The sequence below is a fragment of the Rhinoderma darwinii genome, chromosome 10 (genome assembly GCF_050947455.1).
Source record: "Rhinoderma darwinii isolate aRhiDar2 chromosome 10, aRhiDar2.hap1, whole genome shotgun sequence".
Classification (NCBI taxonomy): domain Eukaryota; kingdom Metazoa; phylum Chordata; class Amphibia; order Anura; family Rhinodermatidae; genus Rhinoderma; species Rhinoderma darwinii.
In genome coordinates this window covers 24,187,704-24,215,642 of record NC_134696.1, presented here as the reverse complement: position 1 = coordinate 24,215,642, position 27,939 = coordinate 24,187,704, and the positions used below count along the sequence as shown (strand labels likewise).

At 42.1% G+C, this 27,939-nt stretch overlaps 1 protein-coding gene across 1 annotated transcript; it reads left to right on the top strand.

The window, feature by feature from the left end:
- Positions 1-164: 164 nt before the first annotated feature.
- LOC142661870 (membrane-spanning 4-domains subfamily A member 4A-like) lies at positions 165-26,663 on the top strand. The gene is made up of 7 exons (XM_075839519.1): positions 165-243; positions 4,711-4,870; positions 9,119-9,250; positions 13,235-13,291; positions 16,303-16,476; positions 19,455-19,574; positions 22,172-26,663. Exons 2-7 carry the CDS (start codon positions 4,727-4,729, stop codon positions 22,250-22,252), a joined length of 708 nt encoding a protein of 235 aa, XP_075695634.1. The 5' UTR covers positions 165-243; positions 4,711-4,726; the 3' UTR covers positions 22,253-26,663.
- The last annotated feature ends 1,276 nt before the right edge of the window (positions 26,664-27,939 follow it).

Here is a 27,939-nt window from a genome sequence, read left to right as displayed (position 1 = left end):
GATAATCCAGTGACATGACATGTGATGCGGGATCAGGGTCTGGATGTTTCCTCCTGGAAATGAACATTCGCTGAACATGTAAATGGAACGGATCCAAGAGGACTTAAAAATAAACAACTTTGTCTCGCCCCCTCAGAAACGCGTCACAGATTCCTTCTTGAGGAAACAGTCATCAGATCAGTCAGACAGAGGGAATATCACAGGGAAATCTGTGCTCTTCAGAACGAGGAATCACAACATCAGGTAACGGGATACAGATCTACATGCCGAGTCGTTTACAGCAGAAAACAAAAAATCCCGTGAGCACTCGGAGGAAACTATACGAGTTTGCGCGACCGATTACTTTATGCGTACCTCCCAACCGTCCCGGATTCAGCGGGACAGTCCCAGATTCCGGGCGGTGTCCCACTGTCCCGGGGTGGCCAGTGGTATGTCCCGGTGTACACTAAGCGCATCAACTTGGTTGGCCTTCTTTGCGATACTTGAAAGTTAGGAGGTATGCATTATGGAAGTGTAAAAATGATATAAATGTAGCAGAGCTGAGTTTGTAGCCATATTGCAACTTGGCAGAACTCCTCATGATGTTATGTGGAGTTATCTATTATATTACATAGGACTGAAGGTATACATTCTGCAATATCTTACTTCAGATCCATGCACAATACACACAAACAAAACACACAAACTACAGTACATTTTCAGCTCTACTACATCTGCCTGTTAGAAAGAGGAAACCAATTCATCAGGGTTTTTTTTAACCCCTTAAGGACCAAGCATTATTTTTACTTTGTTCCTCCCGCCTTCCAAGAGTCATAACTTTTTTTATTCTTCGGTCGAGATAGCCATATGAGGGCTTGTTTTTTGCAGGACAAGTTGTATTTTTTAATTGCACAATATTTGGGTGTATATACTATATTGCTTATTTTTTATTCATTTTTTTAAGGAAGGAATTTAAAAACACAGCTATTCCAACATGGTTTTTCACATTTTAAATTTACGCCGTTTACTATGCTGTATAAATAACATGTTAACTTTATTCTATGGGTCAGTACGGTTACAGAGATACCAAATATGTATAGTTTTTTTTATGTTTTACTACTTTTGTACAATTAAAACACTTTTAAGCAAAAATTGTTTGTTTTTGCATCGCCGCATTCCAAGAGCTGTAACTTTTTATTTTGTCAGTCGATGTCGCCATATTAGGACTTGTTTTTTGCGGGATGAGATGTGGTTTTCATTGGTATCATTTTGGGGTACACTGGACTTATTGATTAACTTCTATTACATATTTTGGTGGCGGGAATGGAAAAATATTTTTGCTTTCGCAGTCCTTTTTGTGTTTTTTTGTACAGCATTCATGAGTTAACCTTATTACTTGGGTTGTTACGATCGCGGCAATATCATATACGCGCGCGCGTGTGTGTGTGTGTGTGTGTGTTTTGCACTTCTGGTAAAGAAAACCACTTTTTATGGGAAAAAGTGGTTTTATTTTAGTTTTTACTGTAATCTTTTTAATTTTTATAAACTTTATTTAACTGTTTTAATTATAATTTTTTTATTATTCACAATAGGAGACTTTACCATGCGATCTTCTGATCGTTTATATAATGCTTTGGTATACTCCGTATACCAAAGCATTATTGGCTGTCAGTGTAAAACTGACAGGCAATCTATTAGGCCATGCCTCTGGCACGGCCTGATAGGCATACAGCTAAGGCAGGACCGGGGGTCTTAGTTAGGCCCCCGGCTGCCATGGCAACCTGTCGGCTGTTGGCGATTGCATTCGCGGGCTGACATTCGGTGACAGAGAGAGCTCCCTCCCTCTGTCAAACAACTTAAATGTTGCGGTCGCTATTGACTGCGGCATTTAAGGTGTTAAACGGCCAGGATTGGAGGTTTCTCCAATCCTAGCTGTTGCAGCGGGAGCCCGGCTTCCAGTCACAGCCGAGCTCCCGCGGCGATCGCGCGGGCATAGCTTCTGTTCCCGCACGATCTCCTACACGTACATGCATGGCGGAATGCGCTAACGGTTGGATTCTATGCCGTGCATGTACGTGATTCTGCGGCAAGCGCTAAAAAGAGAAAAATACTATAGAGCTGCAGTAGTTAAAGATTTATGTCCATGGAGAGCTAAATACAATTCTTATAGGAGATTCATGGTCATATCAATAGAGGGGTGTCACGAGCTCTACCCCCCTAATAAAAGAAACAAAGGGGTTTTCTCATCAGAGACATTTATGACATATCCACAGGATATGTCATAAATGTCAGGTAGATGCGGGCCCCACCTCTCGGACCTGCACCTATCTCTAGAACGGGGCCCCCTAAACCCCATTCTACTGTTGTGTGTTGTGGCTGAAGCAGGTGATTTTCGAAGTCTGTGATATTGCGGTTGACATAAGAGCTGGTTTTTTGTGGGACAAGTTGTTGTTTTTCATGGCACCATTTAATGTACTATACAATGCACTGGGAAACGGCAAAAAAATAATAATTTGTAGGGTGAAATGGGGAAAAAAACAGGGAGAGAGCCATTTTTGGGGGTTTTCGTTGTTTTGACGTTCATTGTGGAGTAAAAACTACATGCTCACTTTATTCTACGGGTTGATACGATTACAGCGATACCAAATCTATATATTTTGGTGGTTTTTTTTACCACTTTTATAAAAAAAAAATATTTAAAAAAAAATTATTAATATTGCCATATTTCGGGAGCCATAACATTATTTTTCTGTCAATTTAGAGATGTGATGGCTTATTTACTATTTTTTGAAGGGTGAGCTGTAATTTTTATTGGTACCAGTTTGGGGTACATGCGACTTTATTACATTTTTTTGGGGAACTAAGTTGACCAAAAAACAGCTACACGGGCGTATATATATATTTTTTTAGTGGCGTTCACCGAGCGGGTTAAATAATGTTATATTGTAATAGTTTTAACAATAATTTAGGGAAGAAATGGGAAATTGTGGGTTTTTGAAACTTTTAAGATTGATAATAAACTTTAACTGTTTCTAATTTTTTTCAAAGTCCCCCTAAGGGACTTGACCCAGCGATCGTTGGATCGCTTGCACTATATACTGTAATACTAATGTATTGCAGTATATAGCAATTTTGAAAGGCTCCTTTTGAGCCCTGCCAGAGACAGCGTTTAATAGGTGTACAAAGATGGCAGACCTGAGGGCCTTCATTATGCCCCCAGGCCACCATGACGATTATTTGCACTCCACGATCGCATCTCAGGGGGGGGGGCGATGGCACGTCATAGGGGGTAGCCCCCTCATCCTGATGCCTTAGATGACGAGGTCGCAATTAATCTCGGCATCTAAGGGGTTAAACTAGCGGAGTCAATGTGATCTTTGATTCCGCCGATTGTAGTTAGGTGTCGGCTGTATTACACAGCTGACACCCGCTGAGTATGGAGCGAGCCATACTTCCCCTTAACGGCTGACATGTATATGTACGTGGCATGCCGTTAAGGGGTACCTCAGAAGTGTAGCTCCTAAACCACAGTGCAAACTCTGTAACACAGTCCAGGGCTTCATTTGTAGCACTGATTTTTCCTGCGGGGCAGGTTGCAACCTTTGCAATAAAATATTGTGAAAAAAAAATACAAAAACAGGCAAGTTTGGTAGAGGTATGTTCAGGTTTTGGGCACCGATAAGGCTGCATTTTTTTGAATGTTTACATAAAAATTCAGACAAAAATACTCCCTGAAGGGGTAGGGTTGTATTCACTGAGCATTTAAAGGGTTTCTCCCTTTTTGTTAGAAGGGTCCCTTGACAATAAGGTGATCACAAAGAGTCCTGCTGCTAAGAGCCCCGGCGATCAGCTGTGATCTGTGGGTAAACCTTGCAGTAAGTATTCGATTCCCCTGAAGCGCCACCATGGGAGAAATAAAGTATTACACAGTTCATCATTTAAATCAATAGGTTGTCCATGTAATGTATAGACAAGCATGCTGGGTCCTCCAGATTCAGACATTTTGTTGTAGCTGCTCTCCACTGTTTAATAGATGAGGATACAGAAAGGAAGATTCCCCTACCAAAAGGTTGAATCCTTGTCATATAGCCCTGCAATTTTCCGTACAGTTCTGGCTGTTGTTTACCAAGCTGTACACGTCATTGAAATAAAAAGGAGAAGTATGAATTGTTAGCTGCATGGATGCATGTGGGCGGTCAGATGGTACCTCGGTGTAGAACGGTCTACTTGTATGCTAATTAAAATGTTTGATTATTGTTGCAACTTCCTTCCCCTAGTTGTAGTAGCAGCACGGAGCAGAGTTAGTGAACAGGAAAAATCGTGAACTTGGCTCAGTTTAAAGGGGTTGTCCAGTTTAGAAAATTCAGTTTCATATACCCTATAAGAGAATTTTGAGTTAATAGAGGGGTCCTCTTGGATCTTCATAACTTGGGCAGAGTGAAGAGAAATAAAGAGCGTCGCTCTCTCTGGAGGACCTGTCCTGTGCTGCATTACTCACACAATATATTGATATGAATGGACACTGTGTAATGCTTAGTTTCCCCTGTGGAGGCACTGCAGGGATATGAAACACGGCAAGATTCGCCAACAGACTACAGCTGATCACTGGGGGTCAAGAGACCCCTAATAAGTAGGGATTGTCCAAAGTGGAGAATCCCTTTAACATTTGGGCCGAGATGAGCTTTTCTGCTTCTGACATCTTTTTTTTTTTTTTTTTTCTGCCAAAATCAGGTCTACCAATGCAAATATGGAAAATGTAGTTATTATGCAGCATGTTATACCACAAAATAATCCGCCTATAGAATCTCAGGAAGAACAAAGCAAATATGTTCCAGCTGACATGCCCAAACCCCTCGTGAAATTTTTCCAAGGAGAACCTGAGGTCCTTGGGGTAAGTACACCTATTTATTATTTGTTATTCACTAGCGTTTTCTCCTGTCCCTAGTGGGGCTTTCAATCTAATGCCAACAATAGTGATAGGGGCAGAGGCGTAACTAGGAAAGACTGGGCCCCATAGCAAACTCTTGACTGGGCCCCCATCAGCTGCCACAAGTAGCCCCCCTTATAGATAGTGCCCCCTGTAGAATGTGCCATACAGCCCCCCTGTAGAAAGTGCTATACAGCCCCGCCTATAGACAGTCACACCCCACTTGTAGATAGCGCCCCCCAACTCCCCCTTGTAGATCGTGCCATACAGCCCCCCTGTAGATATCGCCATAAAGCCCCCCTGTAGATATCGCTATACATCTCCCACTGTATATAGTGCCAAACAGTCCCCTCCCTTGTAGCTAGTACCACACAGCCCCCCTTAGTAACAAGTGCCACACACAGTCCCCTGTAGGTTGTGCCATACACAGCCCTTTGTAGATAGAGCCACAGCCCTCCCCCTTGTAAATAGTGCCACAAAGCCCCCCCCCCTTAGTAGTGCCACACAGCCCTCCCATGTGTATAGTGCCACACAGCCCTCCTATAGGTATAGTGCCACACAGCCCTCCTATAGGTATAGTGCCACACAGCCCTCCTATATGTATAGTGCCACACAGCTCCCCCTATATGTATAGTGCCACACAGCTCCCCCTATATGTATGGTGCCACACAGCTCCCCCTATATGTATGGTGCCACACAGCACCCCCCCCCCCTTGTGTATAGTGCCACAAGGCAATGGCGCATCCGAGAAAGTTGTATCAGCCAGGGAGATGTCAATCAAACATGGAAAGGTGGGTTTGGAGGCAGGACTATGTGACTCTTCAGGATAGCGGCACCGCCCCATGACCCTTTAATGAGTAATTCGCATATAGTGCGTGCCGGTTTAAAAGTGGATTTTAAAGATTTTGCTGCATCTGAAAAAAAACCATACAGGGGAATATTGTCAGGTCATCTATTACCGCATGGTGGCGGTTCAAGGGGTTAAAACTACTAGACGGGTTAGCATGAAATATACAATGAATTGAGAACAATTCCATCTACCCTGCAATTTTGTTATTAGACATATATAATTACAGCTCCAGAACCAAGCTCTGACATATATACAGCATTAGAACCAAGCTCAGTACATACATACAGCACTAGAACCAAGCTCAGTACATATATACAATAGCAGAAGAAAGATCAGTACATAAATACAGCACTAGAACCAAGCTCCAGTACATAAATATAGCACTAGAACCAAGCTCATACATATATATACAGTACCACAACCAAGATCAGTACATAAATACAGCACTAGAACCAACCTCAGTACATATATACAACACCAGAACAAAGCTCATACATATATACAACACCAGAACAAAGCTCATACATATATACAGCACCAGAACAAAGCTTAGCACATAAATACAACACCAGCACAAATACAGCTCAATTTAGTGCAACCCCTGCCCTATAGGTTTGTACAGCGTAAAACTACAGCTCCCAGCATGGCCCGAACAATGGTGAGGATATACTGGGAGATGCTGTTTCACAAAAAAAAAATCATACCACCCATCATCTCGCTGCAGATCAGACAATGGCTACAGTACTGATTAGAGGCAGAATAAACATTTACATTAAGTGACCCACCGCTGACGTTTCAGATTCTAGTTCTTTTCTTCTCCTTCCGGTCCAGACCTATATGCTGGATTTCTCCCCAGTTTTTCCGCTCAGATGTCTTCAGCTTCTCACTTTTAAAACATTTCTGCACCTATAAACGAAGTAAAAATTCCCAACACCTCTAAATATAATAAAGCGCCATACACTGTACCACTAACTATAATAGCGCCATACACGGCGTCCCGGATTATAATAGTACCATACATTGTCTGTAGATCGTACCTCACATTTAGCTCCCCTTGTATACAGTGTCCCACATATAGCACATCCCTGTAGATAGTGCCCTACATATAGCCCCCCTGCAGCTAGTGACCCACCCCTGTATATAGTGTCCCACATATAGCCCACCCCTGTAGATAGTGCCCTACAAATAGCTCCCCCTGTATATAGTGCCCCACATATAGACCCCCCTGTATATAGTGGCCAACATCCCCACATATAGACCCCCCTGTAGATAGTGCCCCACATCCCCATATATAGACCCCCTGTATATAGTGCCCAACATCCCCACATATAGACCCCCACTGCAGATAATGCCACACATATAGACCCCCCTGTATATAGTGGCCCACATCCCCACATATAAACAACCCCCCCCCCCCCACTGTGGATAACGCCCCACACAGTTTTAGAAGAAAAAAATAAATTGACATACTCACCCTGAACCCTTTCCCGCGCTGTCCGGTGGCATTGCAATCTGCTCTCTTCTGAGCAGGTCTACTGGAGCTGAACGACGCAAGCAGCGCGTCGTTCAAAGGCGCTGATTGGCAGGGCAGAATGACTTGCCCCGTCAATCAGGAAGCGGCGCGATGACGTCATCGCGCCGCTAGCATCGTTGAAGGGCGCTGATTGGCGGGGCAAGTCATTTTGCCCCGCCATTCAGCGTCATTGTAAGGCGCTGAATGGTCGGGCACCAAACTTTCCCGGCTATCCAGCGCTAATGCATATATTTGTACCTGCGTGCTATAGACGCAGGTACACTTACTGCAATAGGGGGTGGCTGTCGCTAGCACTGGGGCCCGCTTCGGTGCTAGCGACGCCCCCGGGCATAAGAGGGCCTGTGTCGCCCGGCCCATACATGCTTCTAAAAAGACAAAAAGATAGCCCATACATGTTAGAGGCACAGAGGTGCGGGCCCCGTAGTAGCGTCACTACCGCTGTAGCAGCCATGACGGCTGCTAGCGGAGCCACCGGGCATACGGGGGCATGTCTGTTAGCGGCACGGGCCCCCTCAAGCCGCAGGCCCCTTAGCAGCCGCTACGGCTGCTACAGCGGTAGTTACGCCACTGGATAGGGGATATTTGGCCTAGGAATATTGAGAAACACTGCTCTATGTTAGGAGGGGGTGTTGGCTATTCCACAGACCCACCTCCCCATTGGCTGCTGTCCTGATCATTCTAACCCTCGAGGGGCGCTCCTTTCTAGATAAAACCCAGTGTTAACTTCCAACTGAGGCCACTGACTATTCCACTTTAGACAGATGAGTCCACGTCTCCCTGATTTGCTAAATGTAGCGAAACGCGTAGGATAGACTCATCTATAGAGATTTTAGAGTTAGGGTTTTTGTTAGAAACAATGGTAATACTTGTTACACTCTTCCAGGGTATAAGAAATAAGCACCAGAGGAGGGCAATTTTGTGGAACTTTGTCCAAAAATAAACAGACAAAAAAAAGTTTTAAAATACCTATTTGCCTGTACACCAGCACTTCTATATTTTTGTGTTACCCTAATTTATAACCTTTGGAAATACCCAGTGATTAAACACCTTTGACTTAGCTGCTCGGAAACTGATGCTAAAATGGTCACATTGCTATTGATTGAACATAATGACAGAATGAAGGTTTACCAACTGTTTCTGAGTGGCCAAATGTGACAACCAATATGGCTGCACTTATCGTTGTCACTTTGTAAAATGGCCGTCACAACAAATCAGAAAAGGCTGAAGGTGCATCTTGGCATTATGGATATCTCAGTTGAGAACATCAATAGAGAACCGGATGCTGGGAATCCTACTAATCCCTAAAACACAGGGGAAGCGATGCTCCTATAAGAGCGTTAGCCCGCTGACTTCCATTGGTTAATAAACTTGATGGAGTTTTAACTGTAATGACCCGCCAGCTTCATGCACACGTGAAACTAAGTGACAATGATAAGAGCAAAAGAACACATCCGTCAGAGCTGCAGCCACTTTATTCTAGAGATCAGTGGAGGTCCCCTGCCAATATCCAAACAAGCGTGATTTCTTATGTTTCGATGACATCATCAAAAAGATCTAATAGACTATATGTGAATTATTCTATACAAAAATGACCTTAGTAGCAAATGATTGCCACCAATGTCACCTCCAAATGGGGTTCTGCTGGACCTCTTCGGCCCATTGTCAGGGCTCCTCCTGTACTTTACCAGGCCAGTCCGACCAGGATTACATGTCAGAAGACAGAAGATAATGCCTCTAGTGGCAACTGCTGAAATGGGTAGGTCAAAAACATGTTTTTTTCTAAAAGGCTGGAGAGGAAATGACTAAACTTTGTCCTTTTCTGTTACAGGTGACCCAGTTGAGTATAGGGATAAACCACATTTTCTTTGGCATCATCTTTACCATCATAAGTTATGAGACACGTATATTTTTCTTACAAATCTTGGTGGACACTGGTGTCGTTTTTTGGTCTGGAATTTTGGTAAGAAAATGTATGAAAGGGGAACATCAGATGTTTCTTATTTCATTGTGTATATTTTCTGCAAAGAGCAATAGACACATGAAAGTAGAGATATACCGTTGGTAAAGGACCTTAGTAAGAAAACGGGTCAATGCATATAAAACTATATAGCGTCCAATCTACTTTTCCCAGTACACGTTCATGGACACGGAACATCTTGGAAGCATATCACATTCCAGACAGGATTAAACTCAGATCTGTATCTTTATCTGTAATAGACTCTGTAGTTATTATAGCTATATGCTATACACTCCATCTAATATGATCAATATAACTGCAAGAGTAAAGGGAATGTATCACAACATATTATTGAAATCAGGTTGTTTTTTTTTACAACCATATTTAAAGAAAAACTTATGATATTTTTTTTGTATTATACTATCCAGATAACTTTATTGAATATTCCAGTTGTCACACTGGCCAGTAGAGGAGGACTCAGCAGGCCGACCATTTCTGTTTTCTGTAGCTCACTTGTCAGCTTTGCTGTATAGACTGCGGCAGATGAGCAGAGTAATCTCTTCATTAGCAGATAGGGTGTTAAAAGGGGTATTCCGGTTACAAGTTACTCCCTACCCATAGGCTGATCAGTGGGTGTGCAACAGCTCGGACCCCCACCGTTTACGAGAACCGAGCGGCAGGTCACTCATGTGCACTGCCGCTAAATTCATTCTCTATGGCAGCACCAGAAAAAGCCGAACTCTGCACTCGGCTATCTCCGGCACTCCCATAGAGACTGAATGGAGCGGCAGTGCGCATGAGCGACCTGCCGCTCGGTTCAAACGAAGGGTTAGGGGTCCCCGCTCTCGTAAAGTTGGGGTCCAAGCTGTTGGACACCCACCGAGCAAATTACCCCTTACCCTACGGATAGGGGCTAACTTGTTATAACCGGAATACTACTTTAATGATAGCCCTGTTGTACTGCTGAAAGTCTAGATAAGGCAAAATAGTAACACTATACACACAGATAAGGTTTTTTATGCTACTTTCCGGTTACTTGCTGGTCTCTTGGGGAGGGAGCTGTACGCTAAAACTTCCTGGAGACTAATAATCTATGACATTTATCTGTCAAATTTCAGCTGCCATAAAGCACACACACCCTGCTGCACTCTATAGAGATGATACAGGAAGGATGTGTGTATCTCCAATATGGCCGCCCATAGGAAAGATTTTAAAAATACAAAATAATCTTCTACAGATTTACATATTATTAAATTTAATGAAATACAATATACAGTCCCATTACAGAACTACGTAAAGACGTACTGCCAAGACTTTTCTTCCCACAGCTCAGTGTCTGTGATATGATGCAGACTGGTTTCTAGGTGTGAGCTGTCGGACAACCCCTTTTAAAAGACATCTGTTGGGCAGCGTATCCGTAGCAAATGGCTCAACGGTTCACAGTGAGTTGGCACTGAGCTTACAGAACGTAGGATATTCTTGTTTCAACAAATAAAGGTTATTTGTTGTATTATTAAAAGTTACCCAATTTTATCATCTACTTTTTGTATAAATTCCTAACAGTTTTTTAGATCTCTACTTACGGTCATTCAATACTTCCAGTGGTTAATGGACACACAGATGCAGGGTTCATTACAGTATATTTATCACCATTCGGTCTTATAATGAGCCATGAACCTGTGTAATAGGATAACACATTGATTAGTGGGAGTCGAAGACTCAGAAAAAGGGACAGTTAAAGTCCCGTCTGTTTAGGACAGATATATTTAATATAGGGCATTTAACAAACACCTTAAGAAAAACGAGTTTCTTCCTCCACCAATTCCCATTTGGGACGTTGCATGGAAGTGCTACTATTTGAGCTTCATAAACTACAGTATTGTCTGACCAATAAGCCAAGTAGGGCGCTAAATTAGTATAGAGGGCGTGCTTTTTTGCTGCACCCCAAATTGCAGTTCAGGGGCTGCTCTGTAGTTAGGAGCGCCCAGGGGACAGATTGCCTCCAAGTAGATGTTGTACAGTTGAAATCCAGGACTGAATTTATTGTGTTACAACCTAGAGACTGGAGATTGAAAATCATCCCCCCCCCCCCCCCCAAAAAAAATGAAAAAAAAAAATGTATCTGTTACTAGGGTAACTATGAAACCCAATACACGCACTTTTCCTGATCAGTAAATCTGCCTAGTTACGCGGTGAAATGGGACAATTTAAAGTTTGATGGCATCAATGGGAAGTTTGGCCATCCGCTCCCAGCCACGAGGGACATAGGACCCCCATTGTCCCGTCCGGTGGGGTCCTGGGGGTCTGACCTCCCTGCCCCGGTCAGCAATCTATGACATATACTATGGATATATCTAATTAAAGAAAATTATCACAATATACAACATAGTACCTAATATATATATATATATATATATATATATATATATACATATATACATATACTGGTATAGTGCCAAGGGACTGGCGCAGGGCAAATGTGGTGCCTATTTTCAAAAAGGGCTCTAGGTCTTCCCTAGGTAATTATAGACCAGTTAACTTAACATCCATTGTGGGGCTATTGAGGGACTATATACAGGATTATGTGACAAAAAAACTGTATTACAAGTGACAGCCAGCACAGTTTTACGAAGGACAGAAGTTGTCAAACTAACCTGATCTGTTTTAATGAAGAGGTGAGCAGAAGCCTAGACAGAGGGGCCGCTGTGGATATAGTGTTTTTGGACTTTGCAAAGGCATTTGGCACTGCCCCTCATAGACGTCTAATGGGTAAATGAAGGACTATAGGTTTAGAAAATATAGTTTGTAATTGGATTGAGAATTGGCTCAAGGACCGTATCCAGAGAGTTGTGTTCAATGATTCCTACTCTGAATGGTCCCCAGTTATAAGTGGTGACCCCAGGGTTCAGTGCTGGGACCACTATTATTCAACTTATTTATTAATGATATAGAGGATGGGATTAATAGCACGATTTCTATTTTTGCAGATGACTCCAAGCTATGTAATATAGTTCAGTCTATGGAAGATGTTTGTGAATTGCAAGCGGATTTAAACAAACTAAGTGTTTGGGCGTCCACTTGGCAAATGAAGTTTAATGTAGATAAATGTAAAGTTATGCATCTGGGTACCAACAACCTGCATGCATCATATGTCCTAGGGGGAGCTATACTAGGAGAGTCACTTGTTGAGAAGGTTCTGGGTGTACTTGTAAATCATAAACTAAATAACAGCATGCAATGTCAATCAGCTGCTTCAAAGGCCAGCAGGATATTGTCGTGTATTAAAAGAGGCATGGACTCGCGGGACAGGGATGTAATATTACCACTTTACAAAGCATTAGTGAGGCCTCATCTAGAATATGCAGTTCAGTTCTGGGCTCCAGTTCATAGAAAGGATGCCCTGGAGTTGGAAAAAATACAAAGAAGAGCAACGAAGCTAATAAGGGGCATGGAGAATCTAGGTTATGAGGAAAGATTAAAAGAACTAAACCTATTTAGCCTTGAAAAGAGACGACTAAGGGGGGGACATAATTAACTTGTATAAATAAATTAATGGCACATACAAAAAATATGGTGAAATCCTGTTCCTTGTAAAACCCCCTCAAAAAACAAGGGGGCGCTCCCTCTGTCTGGAGAAAAAAAAAAGGTTCAACCTGCAGAGGCGACAAGACTTCATTACTGTGAGAACTGTGAATCTATGGAATAGTCACCGCAGGAGCCGTCACAGCAGGGACAGTAGATGGCTTTAAAAAAGGGTCAGATAATTTCCTAGAACAAAAAAGTATTAGCTCCTATGTGTAGAAATGTTTACCTTCCCTTTTCCCGTCCCTTGGTTGAACTTGATGGACATGTCTTTTTTCAGCCGTACGAACTATGTAACTATGTATATATTTATTATGTCATTCTAAAATTATTGTAAAAAACCCTGAAAAAATGTGTCAGTTTTCTTTCAGACAGATACTGAAATTTTATGTTTTTGTTTTCTAGTACATCATTTCAGGTTCTCTATCAATTGCGGCTTCGTACAAACCAACTGTGGGAAAGGTAAGAAATCCCTCAAGTCAAGTTATGAAACAATACGAGGCCCCCCCCCCCATATTTTATGTTTTTGAATTATTACAGTTATCGCAAAATTTTGGTTTATCTTAAAGGGAACCTGTCGAAAAGATAGACCCCACCCCCTATTGGTCCATGATGGGCACACTTAGAAATATCTGTGGGTATTCTCAGCCAATAGCGAAGGCGTCACGTGACAAATTTTCTTCAACCCGGACTCCTATAAGACTATATTGTTTCTGTCCTAGTGATAGGTTCCCGAATCCCTCTAATCAAGTGAAATCCAACCTGTGGCTTTGCAGCTCTTCCGAAACTACTTAAAATTCCCACGATGCCCTGAAAGCCTGACAGTTTTGAGGGATAGGGCTCAATTTTCAAAATGGGTATACTTTTCACAATTTCCCCTTCTGAAGCTAGCATTAACACTCAGGAACTCAAACGTCTATAGTCAAGGAGCTTAGCCATGAGGTAGTACAGGGGTTACAGTCGCATCTGGTACCTGAGGAGTCCCAAAGATACCTCTGACACTTAAAGGCTATGTCTATCTTTGCAACCAAATTTATTTTATTTCTCCAATGCATCGAAAAGAAAAAATAACCAACTGCGCAAATAGCCCTCATTACAAAACTCCCTATGTCTACAGCTCCTATGCAGACCTATGTGTCTCCATGGTAACAGACAGAAAACTAACCCTGCGTAGTCTGAAAGGAGTATGACTGCAAGATAAGTCTTCCCAGTGTTTGTTTGTTGTCTGTTACCATAGAAATGCATAGGTCTGCATAGGAGCTGTATACACAAAATGGGAGGTAATTTTTAATCAAGTCCATTTGCAAAGTTGCTTTATTTCTCATTTTTATGCCTTAAGACAGTTAAGAATAGTGGTTGAATAGGTGGAAATACCCTTTAAGATGATAGTAATAGTAGTAGTAGTAGTAGTAGTAGTACAAGAAATGCAGTAGTAGTAGCAGCAGCAGCAGCAGCAATGTTGTAGTAGTAGCAGCAATAACTCACTATACTTTGCAGATCGGTTTCCAAGGCAAACATTAGAAATCTTTGGTGTAACTTCCTAAATACATTTTATTAAAATTGATTTTTACTTTTTCAGATACAGCTGCTTTGTATCCTATATACAGAGTAGCTGTGTTGTTCGCTGTAACCTGTATCCGTCATGTCAGAGGGACTCATGGGTTCAGTGACAGCGGGTCCTGCGCGTCTCTGACACGCAGGATCGAGAGGTTGCCGATGATCACATCTAAGTTCATAACTTAGATGTGATCGATTACAGGTGGATCCAGCGTGTCGGAGACACGCAGGACCTGCTGTCACTGAACCAGTCAGTCCCGCGTACCTGACGGATACAGGTTTCAGCACAATAAACAGCTGCTCTGTACACAGGATACAAAGCAGCTGTATCTCAAAAACTCAAAATAATTTTTTCATAAAATGTATTTAGAAAGTTACACCAAACACACTGATGCACAATTTTATTAAGAAAAGCAACAAAAAACTATTTCAGAGGTGTACATAGCCTTTAACCCCTTAATGACGCAGCCTATTTTAGGCCTTAAGGCTCAGAGCCCATTTTTCAAATCTGACATGTGTCACTTTATGTGGTAATAACTTCGGAATGCTTATACCTATCCAAGCAATTCTGAGATTGTTTTCTCATAACACATTGAACTTTAGGTTAGTGGTAAAATTTGGTCGATATATTCAGTGTTCGTGAAAAATAGCAAAATTTAGGGAAAATTTGGAAAAATTAGCATTTTTCTTAATTTAAATGGATCTGCTTGTAAGACAGATAGTAATATCACACAAAATAGTTACCAGTTCACATTTCCCATATGTCGACTATATGTTGGCATCATTTTTTGAACATTCTTTTATTTTTCTAGCACTAGGGGACCTGAAGGCATCAAGCCCTGATCCCATGAAGCCATTGTAATTGTAAGCATGAAGCCATTGTAATACACCGCACTACATGCGTAGTGCAGTGTATTAGAGCTGTCAGCTACTCACTGACAGCAAGAATAGTGGGTCCTGTGTTTGTCAGGACCTACTAGGCTTCCGTAGATGGCATAGCCGGAGGCCATTGTTAGGCCTCCGGTTGCCATAGCAGGACCTCAATGGTGTTTTAACCCCTAAGAAGCCGCAATCGCTATTGAACGCGGCTTCTAAGGGCTTAATCGGCAGGGACCACTGCGATCGGGGCCTGAGGAAGGAGCTGCGACAACTGCTGTACGAGACCGCAGTTGTCACAGCTCCCGTGTATGCCGGGAGGGCCGGAACGCTGAGCGCGAATGATGCGCTCATCATGACAGACTAGTGCGTCAAGGAGTGGGAAGGGGTTGAAGAGGACCTGTCACCTCTCCTGACATGTCCGTTTTAGTAAATACTTATTCCCAGTGAAATAATTTTGTAGCATCATTTCTCAGTGCTCTGCGTTGTGCCGTTCCTCTGTTATTCCTTCTAGAAGTTTATGAATAAATTGAAAAGTGGGTGTTACCATTGTCAAAGGGGCGGGTCACACCCACAACCGGCAAAACCCAGTTGACAATTTATTCATAAATTTGTTGGAGGAATAACAAAGGAATGATACGAACCAGAGTAGTAAGAAAAGATGCTCCAGTTGTTATTTCATGGGGAATACAATTATTTACTAAAACACACATGTCAGGAGAGGTGACAGGTCCTCTTTAAATTAGGGAATTGATAGGCAAAGTTACCGGTTGGTGGCACTCTGGCTGAACTATTGACTAAAACAAAATACCATATATACCATGATCTAGCGCTGGGTACCCACAGTCATCTTCCCTGGCAGCCAGGATAAATACACGCTACCAACACTTACAACCAATGCCAGAAGAGCCTGGAGATCCTGCATTGGCACCCTCTAACCACTTTAACTATATATAATAAACATCACATTTAAATAAGTAATTTTACAAATGTATATTTTATATTAATTTACAACTTTAGACTTTCTTATTTGATTGCAGGTGAATGCAAGCTTAACTCTAAACATAATCAGCTGTATAGCAGCGGGGATTTCTGTGATACTATTTGCTGCCTTTCTTTCCAACATCCCAAGGTTTGGTTCTTACTATTATAACAACAACTACTGCGCATATTACAAGCAAAGTCAAATATGTGAAGGAGATTTCATGCCACAGGTAATTTCTAGATTTTTTTTAACAAATTTTAAATTTGTATTTTTACCGTCAGATATGTTTGTGCACTTTTTTTTGTTGTAAATTAAATCGGTTGTTTGGTTTAGAAAATCCATTTTCAAATACGTCATAAGGCAATTCCTTCTAATAACCAGAGTAGAGAGTAACTCTCGGTAGACTCCGCACATTGTGTATTACACAAACACTCCATTCAGTGTCGGACTGGAGTACCTTGGGCCCACTAGAGGAAATAATTCTTGGGGCCCACCCGTCAGCTATATAGAAATAATGCAACTACTCTTAACCCCTTAATGACCAGCCTATTTTGGACCTTAATGACCAAGCTATTTTTTACGTTTTTCAATCATCGCATTCCAAGAGCTATAACCTTCTTACTTTTGCGTCGACATAGCTGTATAAGGTCTTGTTTTTTGCGGGACAAGTTGTATTTTTTAATAGCACCATTCTTAGGTACATATTATTTATTGATTAACTTTTATTAACTTTTTTTTGGGGGTGGGAATAGAAAAAAATCTGAAATTTCGCCACTCTTTTTTGCGTCCTAAATCTACGCCGTTTACCGTGTGGTATAAATAACACAATAACTTTATTCAGCGGGTTGTTACGATTGCAACGATACCAAATTTGTACAGTTTTTGTATGTTTTACTACTTTTACACAGTAAAAACGCTTTTTTTTCAAAATTATTTGTTTTTGTGTCTCCATATTTGAAGAGCCGTAACGTTTTTATTTTTTCGCCGATGCAGTTGTATGAGGGCTTTTTTTTTGCGGGACGACTTGTAGTTTTTATTGGTACCATTTTGGAGTAGATGCGACTTTTTGATCACTTTTTATTACATTTTTTTAAAGTCAGGATTCACAGAAAACATCAATTTTTCCATAGTTTTTTATTAAATTTTTTACGGCGTTCACCGTGCGGGTTAAATAATGTCATAGATTTATAGTCGGGGTCGTTACGGACGCGGCGATACCAAATATGTGTAACTTTTTTACTTTATTTTGTTTTTTTAATAGTAAAGTAGTTTGTAAGGGGAAAAGCTGGGTTTTTTATTTTTTTCACATTTTTTTTTTTAATTAACTTTGTTAAACTTTTTTTTCACTTTTTTACTAGTCCCACTAGGGGACTATAATATGCGATTCTCCGATCGCTATTATAATACACTGCAATACTTCTGTATTGCAGTGTATTACTGCCTGTCCGTTTAACACGGACAGGCATCTGCTAGGTCATGCCTGCGGCATGATCTAGCAGGCATTCACTTCGGGCAGCCTGGGGGCCTTTATTAGACCCCCGGCTGCCATTAGAGACACAGACACTCGGCGATCGTATCGCCGGGTGTCGGTGGGGGAGAGAGGGAGCTCCCTCCCTCTCTCCAAAACCACTCAGATGCGGTGCACGCTATTGAGCACCGCATCTGAGGGGTTAAACGGGTGAGATCGATACTAATATCGATCTCACACGGCAGAGCAGGGACGCTCCCAGCCCTCAGCTGCCTCTAGCAGCTGAGAGCAGGGAGATCTGACAGTTCCCTGCTCTGTAAACTTATTCCGATGCCGCGACGTAAAAAGTCTATGGCATCGGAATAAGGCCCGTTAGTGACCGACGTAGAAACACGATGGGCCGGTCACTAACGGGTTAATTGTGTAGTAAAACGTGTGTAGTAAACCAAAGACCAATATTACCACCACATAGTGACCATAAAGTTGTAGACACCAGTCCTACACAAGCGCTCTGAAGACCATATAACTTAAAAGGAGTTCTCTCATCTCTCCACTGGATTCTGCAGTCAGTTCTAGATATACTGTAGGTGCAGGTCCCAGAACTTGGACCCACATAATCATACATTTTTTGCATTTCCTGTGGATATGCCATAAATGTCTAAGATGGGAAAACTCTTTTAATACAATACAATGAAATGAAATCCAGGGACTCACCGGTGACGTCATCTCAGATTGGAGTCGCTCACTTTTCCTTTTCTTCTTCATCCGGCCCAGTTTACCCTGACACCTTCTCCCAACTACGAATCACCTCTGCAGAATTTGCAACCCAAACAACTTTGGCTTCTTGCTTTTCTAGCACCTCCCCACCCTCTACAGAAACCTCACCATTTATAGTGCCCCAGATGGAAATAATGCTCCCTCGGTACCACACACTATAATAGTACCCCCTTCAGTAATAGTGCCACACACAGCCCTCTTTGTTGGATCGCGCCACATAACGCCCCCTATGGTGGATAGCAACACATATCCCATCCTTGTAGATGGTGCCACACAGCCCCCCACTGTAGACAGTGCCACACAGCCCCCCACTGTAGACAGTGCCCCACAGCCCCCCACTGTAGACAGTGCCCCACAGCCCCCCACTGTAGACAGTGCCAGACAGACCCTCCATTGTTGTACATAGTGCCACACAGCCCCCCACCATAGAAAGTGCCACACAGCCCCCCACGGTAGACAGTGCCACAAAGCCCCCCCCCACTGTAGACCGTGCCACACAGCCCGCCACTGTAGACCGTGCCACACAGCACTGCAAACAGAAAAAAATTCTACTTACCTAGCCCCAATCCCGCGACGGACGGAGATGCTCCACAGCCTCGGGACACCGAGATGGGACTCTTGCGTAGGACATCGTGCTCGCCTTGTGCAGGGATTCTTCCCAGTGTCTTATAGGCTGCTTGATCTGAGGACGCAGATACAATTAAATGTGGCAGTCAACTGGGCATGAGGGGGCCCAGGATAGACAGACAGACCGTCATCCAAGAATAGGCAGCATTCCAAGTCACAGTGAAAAAATAGCTTTTTTAATGACCCTTGTGCAACGTTTCGGCTCTACATGTGAAGCCTTTTTCAAGCTGGATGGTGATCTAGATAGATGGATAAATGGATAGATGGATAGATGGGTGGATGGATAGATGTTAATATGCATTGTCACATTTTATAAAATTCTTTTGATATTATAGGTTTGCTTACGTGGCATTGGAGCAACCCTTTTACTGTTTACGGCTCTTCAGATCTGCATTGCCTTGTCTACAGCTATCTTTGGATGCAAAACGGTGTGCAGGACATCATACAGTGACATGGTGAGATTTGCACGTGCTATATTTCACATGCTGTACTACTTCTTTCCTTAAAGTAGTGGTTCCCAAACTTTGAGGCTGGGACCCACTTTTGTTTGAACTTACACACAGTATAATGCCCCCATAGCTGCCCCTACACAGTATAATGACCCCTTAGTACCCTCACACAATATAATTACCCTATAGCTGCCCCCCCCACATTATGACTCCTTAGTGCCCCCACACATAATAGCTGCCCGAAAACCGTATAATGCCATTATAGCTTTCCCCACACAGAATAATGCTCCCATAGCTTCCCCCACAGTATAATGTTCCCATAAATGCCCCCACACAGAATAATGCCCCCATAGCTTCCCCCACACAATATAAAGCCTCCACACAGTATAGTACCACTATAGCAGCCCCCACACAATATAATTACCCTATAGCTGCCCCCCCCACATTATGACTCCTTAGTGCCCCCACACATAATAGCTGCCCCCAAACCGTATAATGCCATTATAGCTGCCCCCACACAGAATAATGCTCCCATAGCTGCCCCCACAGTATAATGTTCCCATAAATGCCCCCACACAAAATAATGCCCCCATAGCTTCCCCCACACAATATAAAGCCTCCACACAGTATAGTACCACTATAGCAGCCCCCACACAATATAATTACCCTATAGCTGCCCCCCACAGTATGACTCCTTAGTGCCCCCACACAGGATAATGCCCCTACAGCTGCCACCACACAGTATAATAGCTGCCCCCAAACAGTATGCCACTATAGCTGCCCCCACACAGTATAATCCTCCCATAACTGCCCCCACACAGAACAATGCTCCCATAGCTTCCCCCACATAGTATAAAGCCTCCACATAGAATACCCCTATAGCAGCCCCTACACAGGATAAGTACCCTATATCTGCCCCCACACAGTAGAATGCACTCATAGATGGCCCAAACCGTAAAATGCCACCATAGCTGTCCCCACACTGAATAATATCCACATAACCGCCACCATAGCTGCCGTCCACACACTATAAAGCCCCCCATAGCTGCCACCTCACAATATAATGCCCCACAGCTGCCCCCACGGGGTTGCGACCTACCATTTGGGAAACATTGTCTTAAAAGTATAAAGGGGTTTTCCGTTTCTTAAAAATTGTGTGTAAATGGTTTAGCTGCAGTAACATTAGTTCCTTACTGACGTGCTGTCTGTAGCTCAACTGTCTCTGTAAGCCAGTGTTACATGCATCCACAGGACCATGCTCCAGGTGTTCATCTCCTGCTTGTGTGGCATTCCCGGAACACAAAACATGTGGTTATCTCCAGTCTCCCCCTTCCTGTAGTACAGGATGTCACACATCACATGCCCACTGCTCCCTGCTCTCCCCCTCCGTGTCTCTGGTTTCACATGCTGGGTATCAGACAAGCATCAAACCACTTAAAGGGAATGTGTTGCCAGCAAAACATGTTTGTTTTTTTTTAGTTAAACAATTAGTGTGTAGGTGATTAAACATTGTTCTAATTTTTTTATTTTTTTCACGAGTCAGGAAATATTTTAAATTGGATTCAATTTATAATATTTCCCAGCACTGGTCACTAGATGGAGCAATTCCCAAAATTGCAGCATTGCATGTGGTAAAGCAACCACATTGCTTTATGCTGCAAAATTGGGAAAAAATCCCTCGCTCTAGTGAGCTCTCAGCATCCCCCCCCCTCCTTTATCCTGGCTAGTGCCGGGAGAAACGAGGGGTATGAACGGTCTAACCTCCTACACTGTGTGTCGCCATTTTTTGAGCTAACACACAGTGTAGAAGGTTTACATACACTAGTAAACACACACTGAAACACGAACATACATAGAAATCAATTACCTGCTCCAGTCGCCGCCGCTCCCTCCGGTCCGTCCGCTCCGTCTGCTGCCGCTGCTCCATGTGCACAAGTCCGGAAGCCGCGACCGGAAGTAGTAATCTTACTGTCCGGCCGCGACTTCCGGTCCACAGGAAAATGGCGCCGGACATTTCAAATTGGACTGTGTGGTAGCGGCGCATGCGCCGTTCCCACACACACGGCGTACACCATAGTGGATGGAACGGGCCCCGTTCGCATTCCCTATGGGACTGGAGCTGCCGTATTCCATGTCTGTATGTGTCGTTAATCGACACATACAGAAATGGAAAAAAAAATGGCAGCCCCCATAGGGAAGAAAAAGTGTAAAAATAGAAAAAAGTAACACACAAATAAATATAAACTTTTTTAATAAAACCCGAACATAAAAAAAAAAATTTTGGTGACACTGTTCCTTTAAGTGCTGCAGATACTAGTGACCGGGATCTGTGATTGTAACCGATCCTGGCAACGACAGGAGCAGGGCTGTAAATTACAGCTGCGCTCCTGCCACAATCTTTAGGATACTGCCCGATGTGATGGATGTACCGAGCACCAGCACCCACCTCTGACAGATCTATCCATTGCTGAGCATAAAGGGTTAATAGACATTGACAAAGATATATATGGGAAGAGATTCCAGACTTCAAATAGTCGGGTGAACAAGCCATTTAAGTGGAAATGCTCTTTATTATCTAACAAGTTGCATATCTTGTCTTCTAGAACGTGGTCATCTATCACACTACTTCTGTGAGTCCCTTGAAACCTGCGTTGTCTACAGATGGAGAAGTCAAAATACATTAATGGACTTATACCGGCCTCTGATGTATAGAAAATGAAATATGCACCACACTAGTATAGATAACATGTTGTTGCATTAGGTGCGGGTTTACATTCTACAATTTTGTGTGAAATCTAAGTAACCCCAAATAGCCGCTGAATGTAAATAATGTGAATCATTAATCCAACTGACAATCATCACTACCATTGTAAACAAAATAAATCTGACATGCTAAAAAGATGTCTAGTCAAACCAAAATCCTATTCAGTGGTCAGTATAGTAATAAATCATACAGTCCCACATAGTAGTTCCATACAGTGAACACATTAATTCCATACAATTAACACCATATTGTGCCAAGTGTTATACGGTGCCCATATAATACTACACCTAAATGCTATACAGCGCCAATGTAATATTACACCTAAGTAGTGACATCATACAGTACCCAGGTAGAAGTTCCATACGGTGAACACATAATTCCACACAGTGCCCATATAGTAGTTCCAAATAACAGTGCTACAATGTGCCCAGTAAGTGCTATCCAGTGCCCATGCTATATCATACCCAAGTCATAAATTCATACACTGCCCTGGCAGTAGTACAATTTTATAAACTAGAGACACGACAGTTCCATACAGTGGACACACAACAGTTCCATACACCGGACACACAACTGTTCCATACAGTGGACACACAACCGTTCCATACAGTGGACACACAAGTTTCATATAATAAACACATAATTCCATTCAGTGCCCATATAGTAGTTCCAAATAACAGTGCCATACTGTGCCCAGTAAGTACTATACAGTGCCAATATATTACTATACCCAAGTAATAAATTCATACAGTGCCCAGGTAGTAGCTCCATAAGGTGAACACATAACTCCTTACAGTGTCCAAAAAACAGCGCTATATAGTACCTAAATAAAGAAATATCAATAGGCCATCTGTTGTAGCCCTTCAGAAGCAGCTCATGCACTAGCTCTTTCACTTCTTATATTTTAAAAAATTGTAGAGTGTAAACCCGGCCTTAATCATAGAACTCTGATATCTGTGAATGTATCTTACGCGTTTTACTTTTACCAGCACTAAATATATCGCAGCTATTATAGAAGCCCCATATATTTCCCCCCACAGATCTAACATTGCTTACTGATTATACCTTTTTATATATATATTAAATTCACCTTTTTCCGGAGTACCCTGAATACGTTATAAATACTATATCACAGCACTCCGCTATAGTACTGTGACACTTTGGACTCTTGAACACGGCAGGGAGGTGGCATCTGCCTGAACCCTCTAGAAGAAAACTCTGAATGCCCCAGCCAAAGCTATGGCACTGTAAGAGTATGTTCACACAGGCCAGATTTGCTATGGAAAACTCCACAGCATATGCGACACAGGTAGCGCAGGAAATTCAAGCTGAAATTTCACAACAAATCGTGCTTGAATTGGTGCAGACTTTCGGCGGGATATGCCACTGCAGTCCATACTCGCCTCCTCTCAATGCTGGTGTCTGTGCTGCTGGCCTCCAGGGATGACGCTTTCTCCGATGTGGCCTGTGATTGGCTACAGCAGTCAGACGGGATGAAGCGTTATCCCAGGAGACCCGCAGCACTGAAACAAGACGGGGGAGGCTATGGAAACTCCAGGGGAGGGAAGTATGGATTTTTATTTTTTAAGTAGAAGTTTGTCCGTTTTCTTTTTCTACTTAAAATGTTTGCTGCTAATTTGCAGATTTTCAAAACAGGAAAATTTGCAACTTTTGCGATTTGTTGCGGAATTTCACTTTAACATTGAACTCAAACGGTTCAATAAATATGCAACCATTACGCAGCAGAAATTGACATGCTGCAGATTTAAAAATCTGCACAGAAATTTTCTGTAGCTCGTGAATGAGATAAAATCTCATCAACTTTGTTGCTACCGTGCGTATTTTCCATCTACAAATCCTGGCAGAAAATCTTCAGCCATTACGCTAAGGGGATGTTCACACTGCTTATTTTCAGATGTTTTTCGGGACGTAAACGCCCCGAAAAACGTCTGAAGAAACGGAAGCTGAATGCCTCCAAACACCTGCCCATTGATTTCAATGGGAAAAACTATGTTTTGTTCCGACGGGGCATTTTTTTAATGCGCCCGTTGTAAACACGGCACGTAAAAAAACGCGCCGTAAAAAAGTGCATGTCACTTCTTGAGGTGTTTTTTGGAGCAGTTTTTTATTCGGTCAATAGAAAAACTCCTCCAAAAATTGCCGCACAAAACGCATCAAAAAACGTTTGATGCTTAAAAAACCTTTCCCTTGAAAACCGCTCCATATTTTACGTTCGTTTTTAGTTTGCCGTGTGAACATACCCCAAGTGTGAACGTAGCCTAATTGTGGCCATAAGTTATTTTCATCATTAGGCTAGTGCTTCGTTTTAATGGTCATCGTAAAATCCATTGACCTACCTCAATGTTTCCCAATGACAAAGTTACATGACCATCGCAAGAATTCCTAAATGGTCCAAATTCTTGAAATTGCCTCAAGTTGCCCGCTCCTTTTTATGTAGGCGTTGCACAACCAGATGTCAACGTGTAGCCCTAGAATTAGACCCGGTTAGACCAAGAATAAGCCCAAGACACCAAAAATCAGATGGCGAACATATTAAGTCTTCCCACCAGAGGACGTTTCAAGGACATTTTTCAAAAACTTCAAAGTGTATAGTGTAAGAAGGGCAACATAGCAAAAGTAAAAAGATGCCTCCCATCGCACTGGATGTTGGTTCAGGCCACCACACCTCCCCATCCTGGGACATGTGGGCCTAGCTTTTATTTGCAACCTCACACTCCTAGCCCTTCTAGGACACAAGACTCTTGACAGGGGCGTAGCTATAGTGGGTGAAAATGTAGCAGTCACACCAGGGCCTGGGTGCCTGAAGGGCCACATAATATGAAACCAGTATTATAAAGGGCACATGGTAGGTGGAAAGCCCTGCTACAAATTTTGCATTAGGGGCCAGGAGCTTTAAGTTACACCTCTGATTCTTAAGACAGCTTATCCCTACCTAATTTTGCTATGTTTGGCAAGTCTTAAATGGGGTTTCCAGGACGATCATATTGAAAGCGCTACGGCCCTATATGTCAGCTTATCGGTGGGGGTAAATAAAGAACACACAAAAAGAGAGATGACTGAACAATTACCCACCTGTACAATGTCGACAAAATGTTGTAATGGTGCCCCGTGCCCAATGAACAAACAAATATGCATAAAACCACTGAACAGTACTATGGGCAACTCAAGCGAAGCACTCATGCCGGGATAAAAAAATAAGATTGTATATGTTTTGCTCCATTATCAAAATTTATATAAAAAACAGACAAAAGTCGATAACTCAAAGAAGAAAATGCACACGAGTCCCACAAACCCACCGCAGAAATTCACTAGCCACAGAATGTGATACACACGATCAAATAACTCATTGAATCTCATGAAAATGCCATATACATTACATACAAAATGGCAAAGCCTAAATTCGTCAATACGTAGTTGATAATGCAAAAACTCATGCGATAAATACAATATCAAACACATAGAAAATGACCATTGCACTAGGCCAACGAATAAATATAGTAAATTCAAAGTAAAATTTAGGGAAATTGGCCCTGAAAAAGTCTAATACTGTAATAGCAAGTATAAGAAATACGTTTCATGCCCGTCAAAAGACTAACCCATTGTAGGAAGGTGACAGCCATTCTGTCAGAGAGAGTCATCCCAAATATACACTGGTGGGAATTTTGTATGCACTTTCTTCGATTGGTATAAACTTTTTGCATTTTAGTTTTTTTGCATTATCGGTGGGGGTGCCTGGAGTTGGACCTCCACCGATCTAATAATGAAAACCTATTCTTTAACCCTAATGTTCATGTAGACTTCGGATACGTTCACACGCACAAGTAAAAACAGCTGAAAATTACGGAGCTGTTTTCAGAGAAAATTGCCTCCGATTTTCAGCTGAAAACATTTTTTTATGCGTTTTTTCTAGACGTTTTTGGAACAGTTTTTCTGTTGACAATGAAAAACAGCTCCAAAAACGGCTCAATAAGTCACATGCTCCTTTTTACGTGTTTGTTTGTTTTTTTAAACGGCAACGTAAAAAATGCCCCGTCTGAACATGCCATTTTTCCCATTGAATTCAAAATGATCGTCCTTGATGTTTGTAGGCGTTTAGCTACCGTTTTCTCAGGCGTTTACGCCCCGAAATACGCCTGAAAACACAGCGTGTGAACATACCTTAACGGCAAACTAGTCCGTTAGATAGAATTCTATTCGTTTAAGCTTTTCATGATTTATTACATACTTTATATTTTTGTACTTTAAATAAATAATTACTGTGAATACAATTCTTAACATTTACAAATTCTAATAAAGAAACCTAGAAGCCATGTAATGTGTTGTCTAGTATTATATTTTAGAGGAGTAAAGATGATGGCACATTTGAACTCCCTGCCATTGACCATCCACATTAACTCAGTACCAGTCTGCTATTGGCCTTGAAGACCAAAAAAGAACAAAAAAATAGCCACTCTGAACCTGCAATATCACACACAGCCTATGGACACGGAGATGCGCTGTTACTGGAAAAAAGCGGCCATGATTCTGAAACATCATACATCCTCTTTAAAAAGGAATGTTTCATGTATTTCATATTAAATACATTAATTAAATGTAAGTCTCTAAAAACAAAATATCGGGTTTTTATTTTTTTAGATGTAGCTGGTGTTGTTTTTTAAATCTCTTGAAGATGGCCATAACGAAGAACAAACTTCCTTTCCATAGTCTGTTTAGACAGTGCAGCATAGTGTGTCTCTTTATGGCAGCAAAATGAATAGGTGTTAATTGACAGAAATGTCATAGTATATTGCAGTCTCCATGAAGTGACTCCGCAACATCCCAGTCAGAGATCGGGGAGTGACAGGGGAGCTGCATACAACGCTTTATCAGTGTGTGCATAGTGTTACTATCCTGCCTTATCTAGGCCTGCAGCAGTACAATAGAGAGGTCATTGACTTGTCCACCCTCTAATAATAATGAGGTAACTACTCATTCTGTCCCAGTCTATACAGCAAAGTTGACAAGTAAGCTACAGAAAACATGAAGTGTTAGATTTTAGCGACTGCTCTAGTGACCAGTGGGGAAACTGGAATATTTAAAAAATAAATAAATAAAATTGTGTCTATTCACATAAAATATATATAAAAAAAATAAAAAAAAATAAAAAAAGGTTTCAAAATTACTGTGTGTTATTCTGAGGTCAGGTAAAAGCTTTGTCAGCGAATACAAGTTTCGTACTCAGATGTGGTTCATAACTATGATTCATTTCCAATCAAATAAAAACCTGCAAATCACATTGGACATTAAAAATCTTCTACAGGCAAATGTAAAACAACCTATGTAAATAATGAAGCAAGCAAGAAGAGCTATGCCAACCGGTGGTAGAGAATGGAGAATATCCCTGCTGGTCAAGAGTGAAATAAAAAGGAAACATTTAGTAATCCGACGTTAACATCTCTTAAAGAAGTTATCCCACGAAAAACATTAATTACTGATCGTCAGAACGGGGGTTTCGAGCCATTTCTGTGGATTATGTTTGTGGGAAAACCCCTTCTAGTGCCAGAAGGGGATTTCTCCAGCCAGCCACAGGAAAGGATTCTACGGGCC

Coding starts and splice junctions, on each gene's coding strand:
- LOC142661870 (XM_075839519.1), top strand. CDS start 4,727: ATGGAAAATGTAGTTATTATGCAGCATGTTATACCACAAAATAATCCG. Junction 9,251..13,234: donor TTTTTTGGTCTGGAATTTTG/GTAAGAAAATGT, acceptor TTTGTTTTCTAG/TACATCATTTCAGGTTCTCT. Junction 13,292..16,302: donor ACAAACCAACTGTGGGAAAG/GTAAGAAATCCC, acceptor ATTTGATTGCAG/GTGAATGCAAGCTTAACTCT.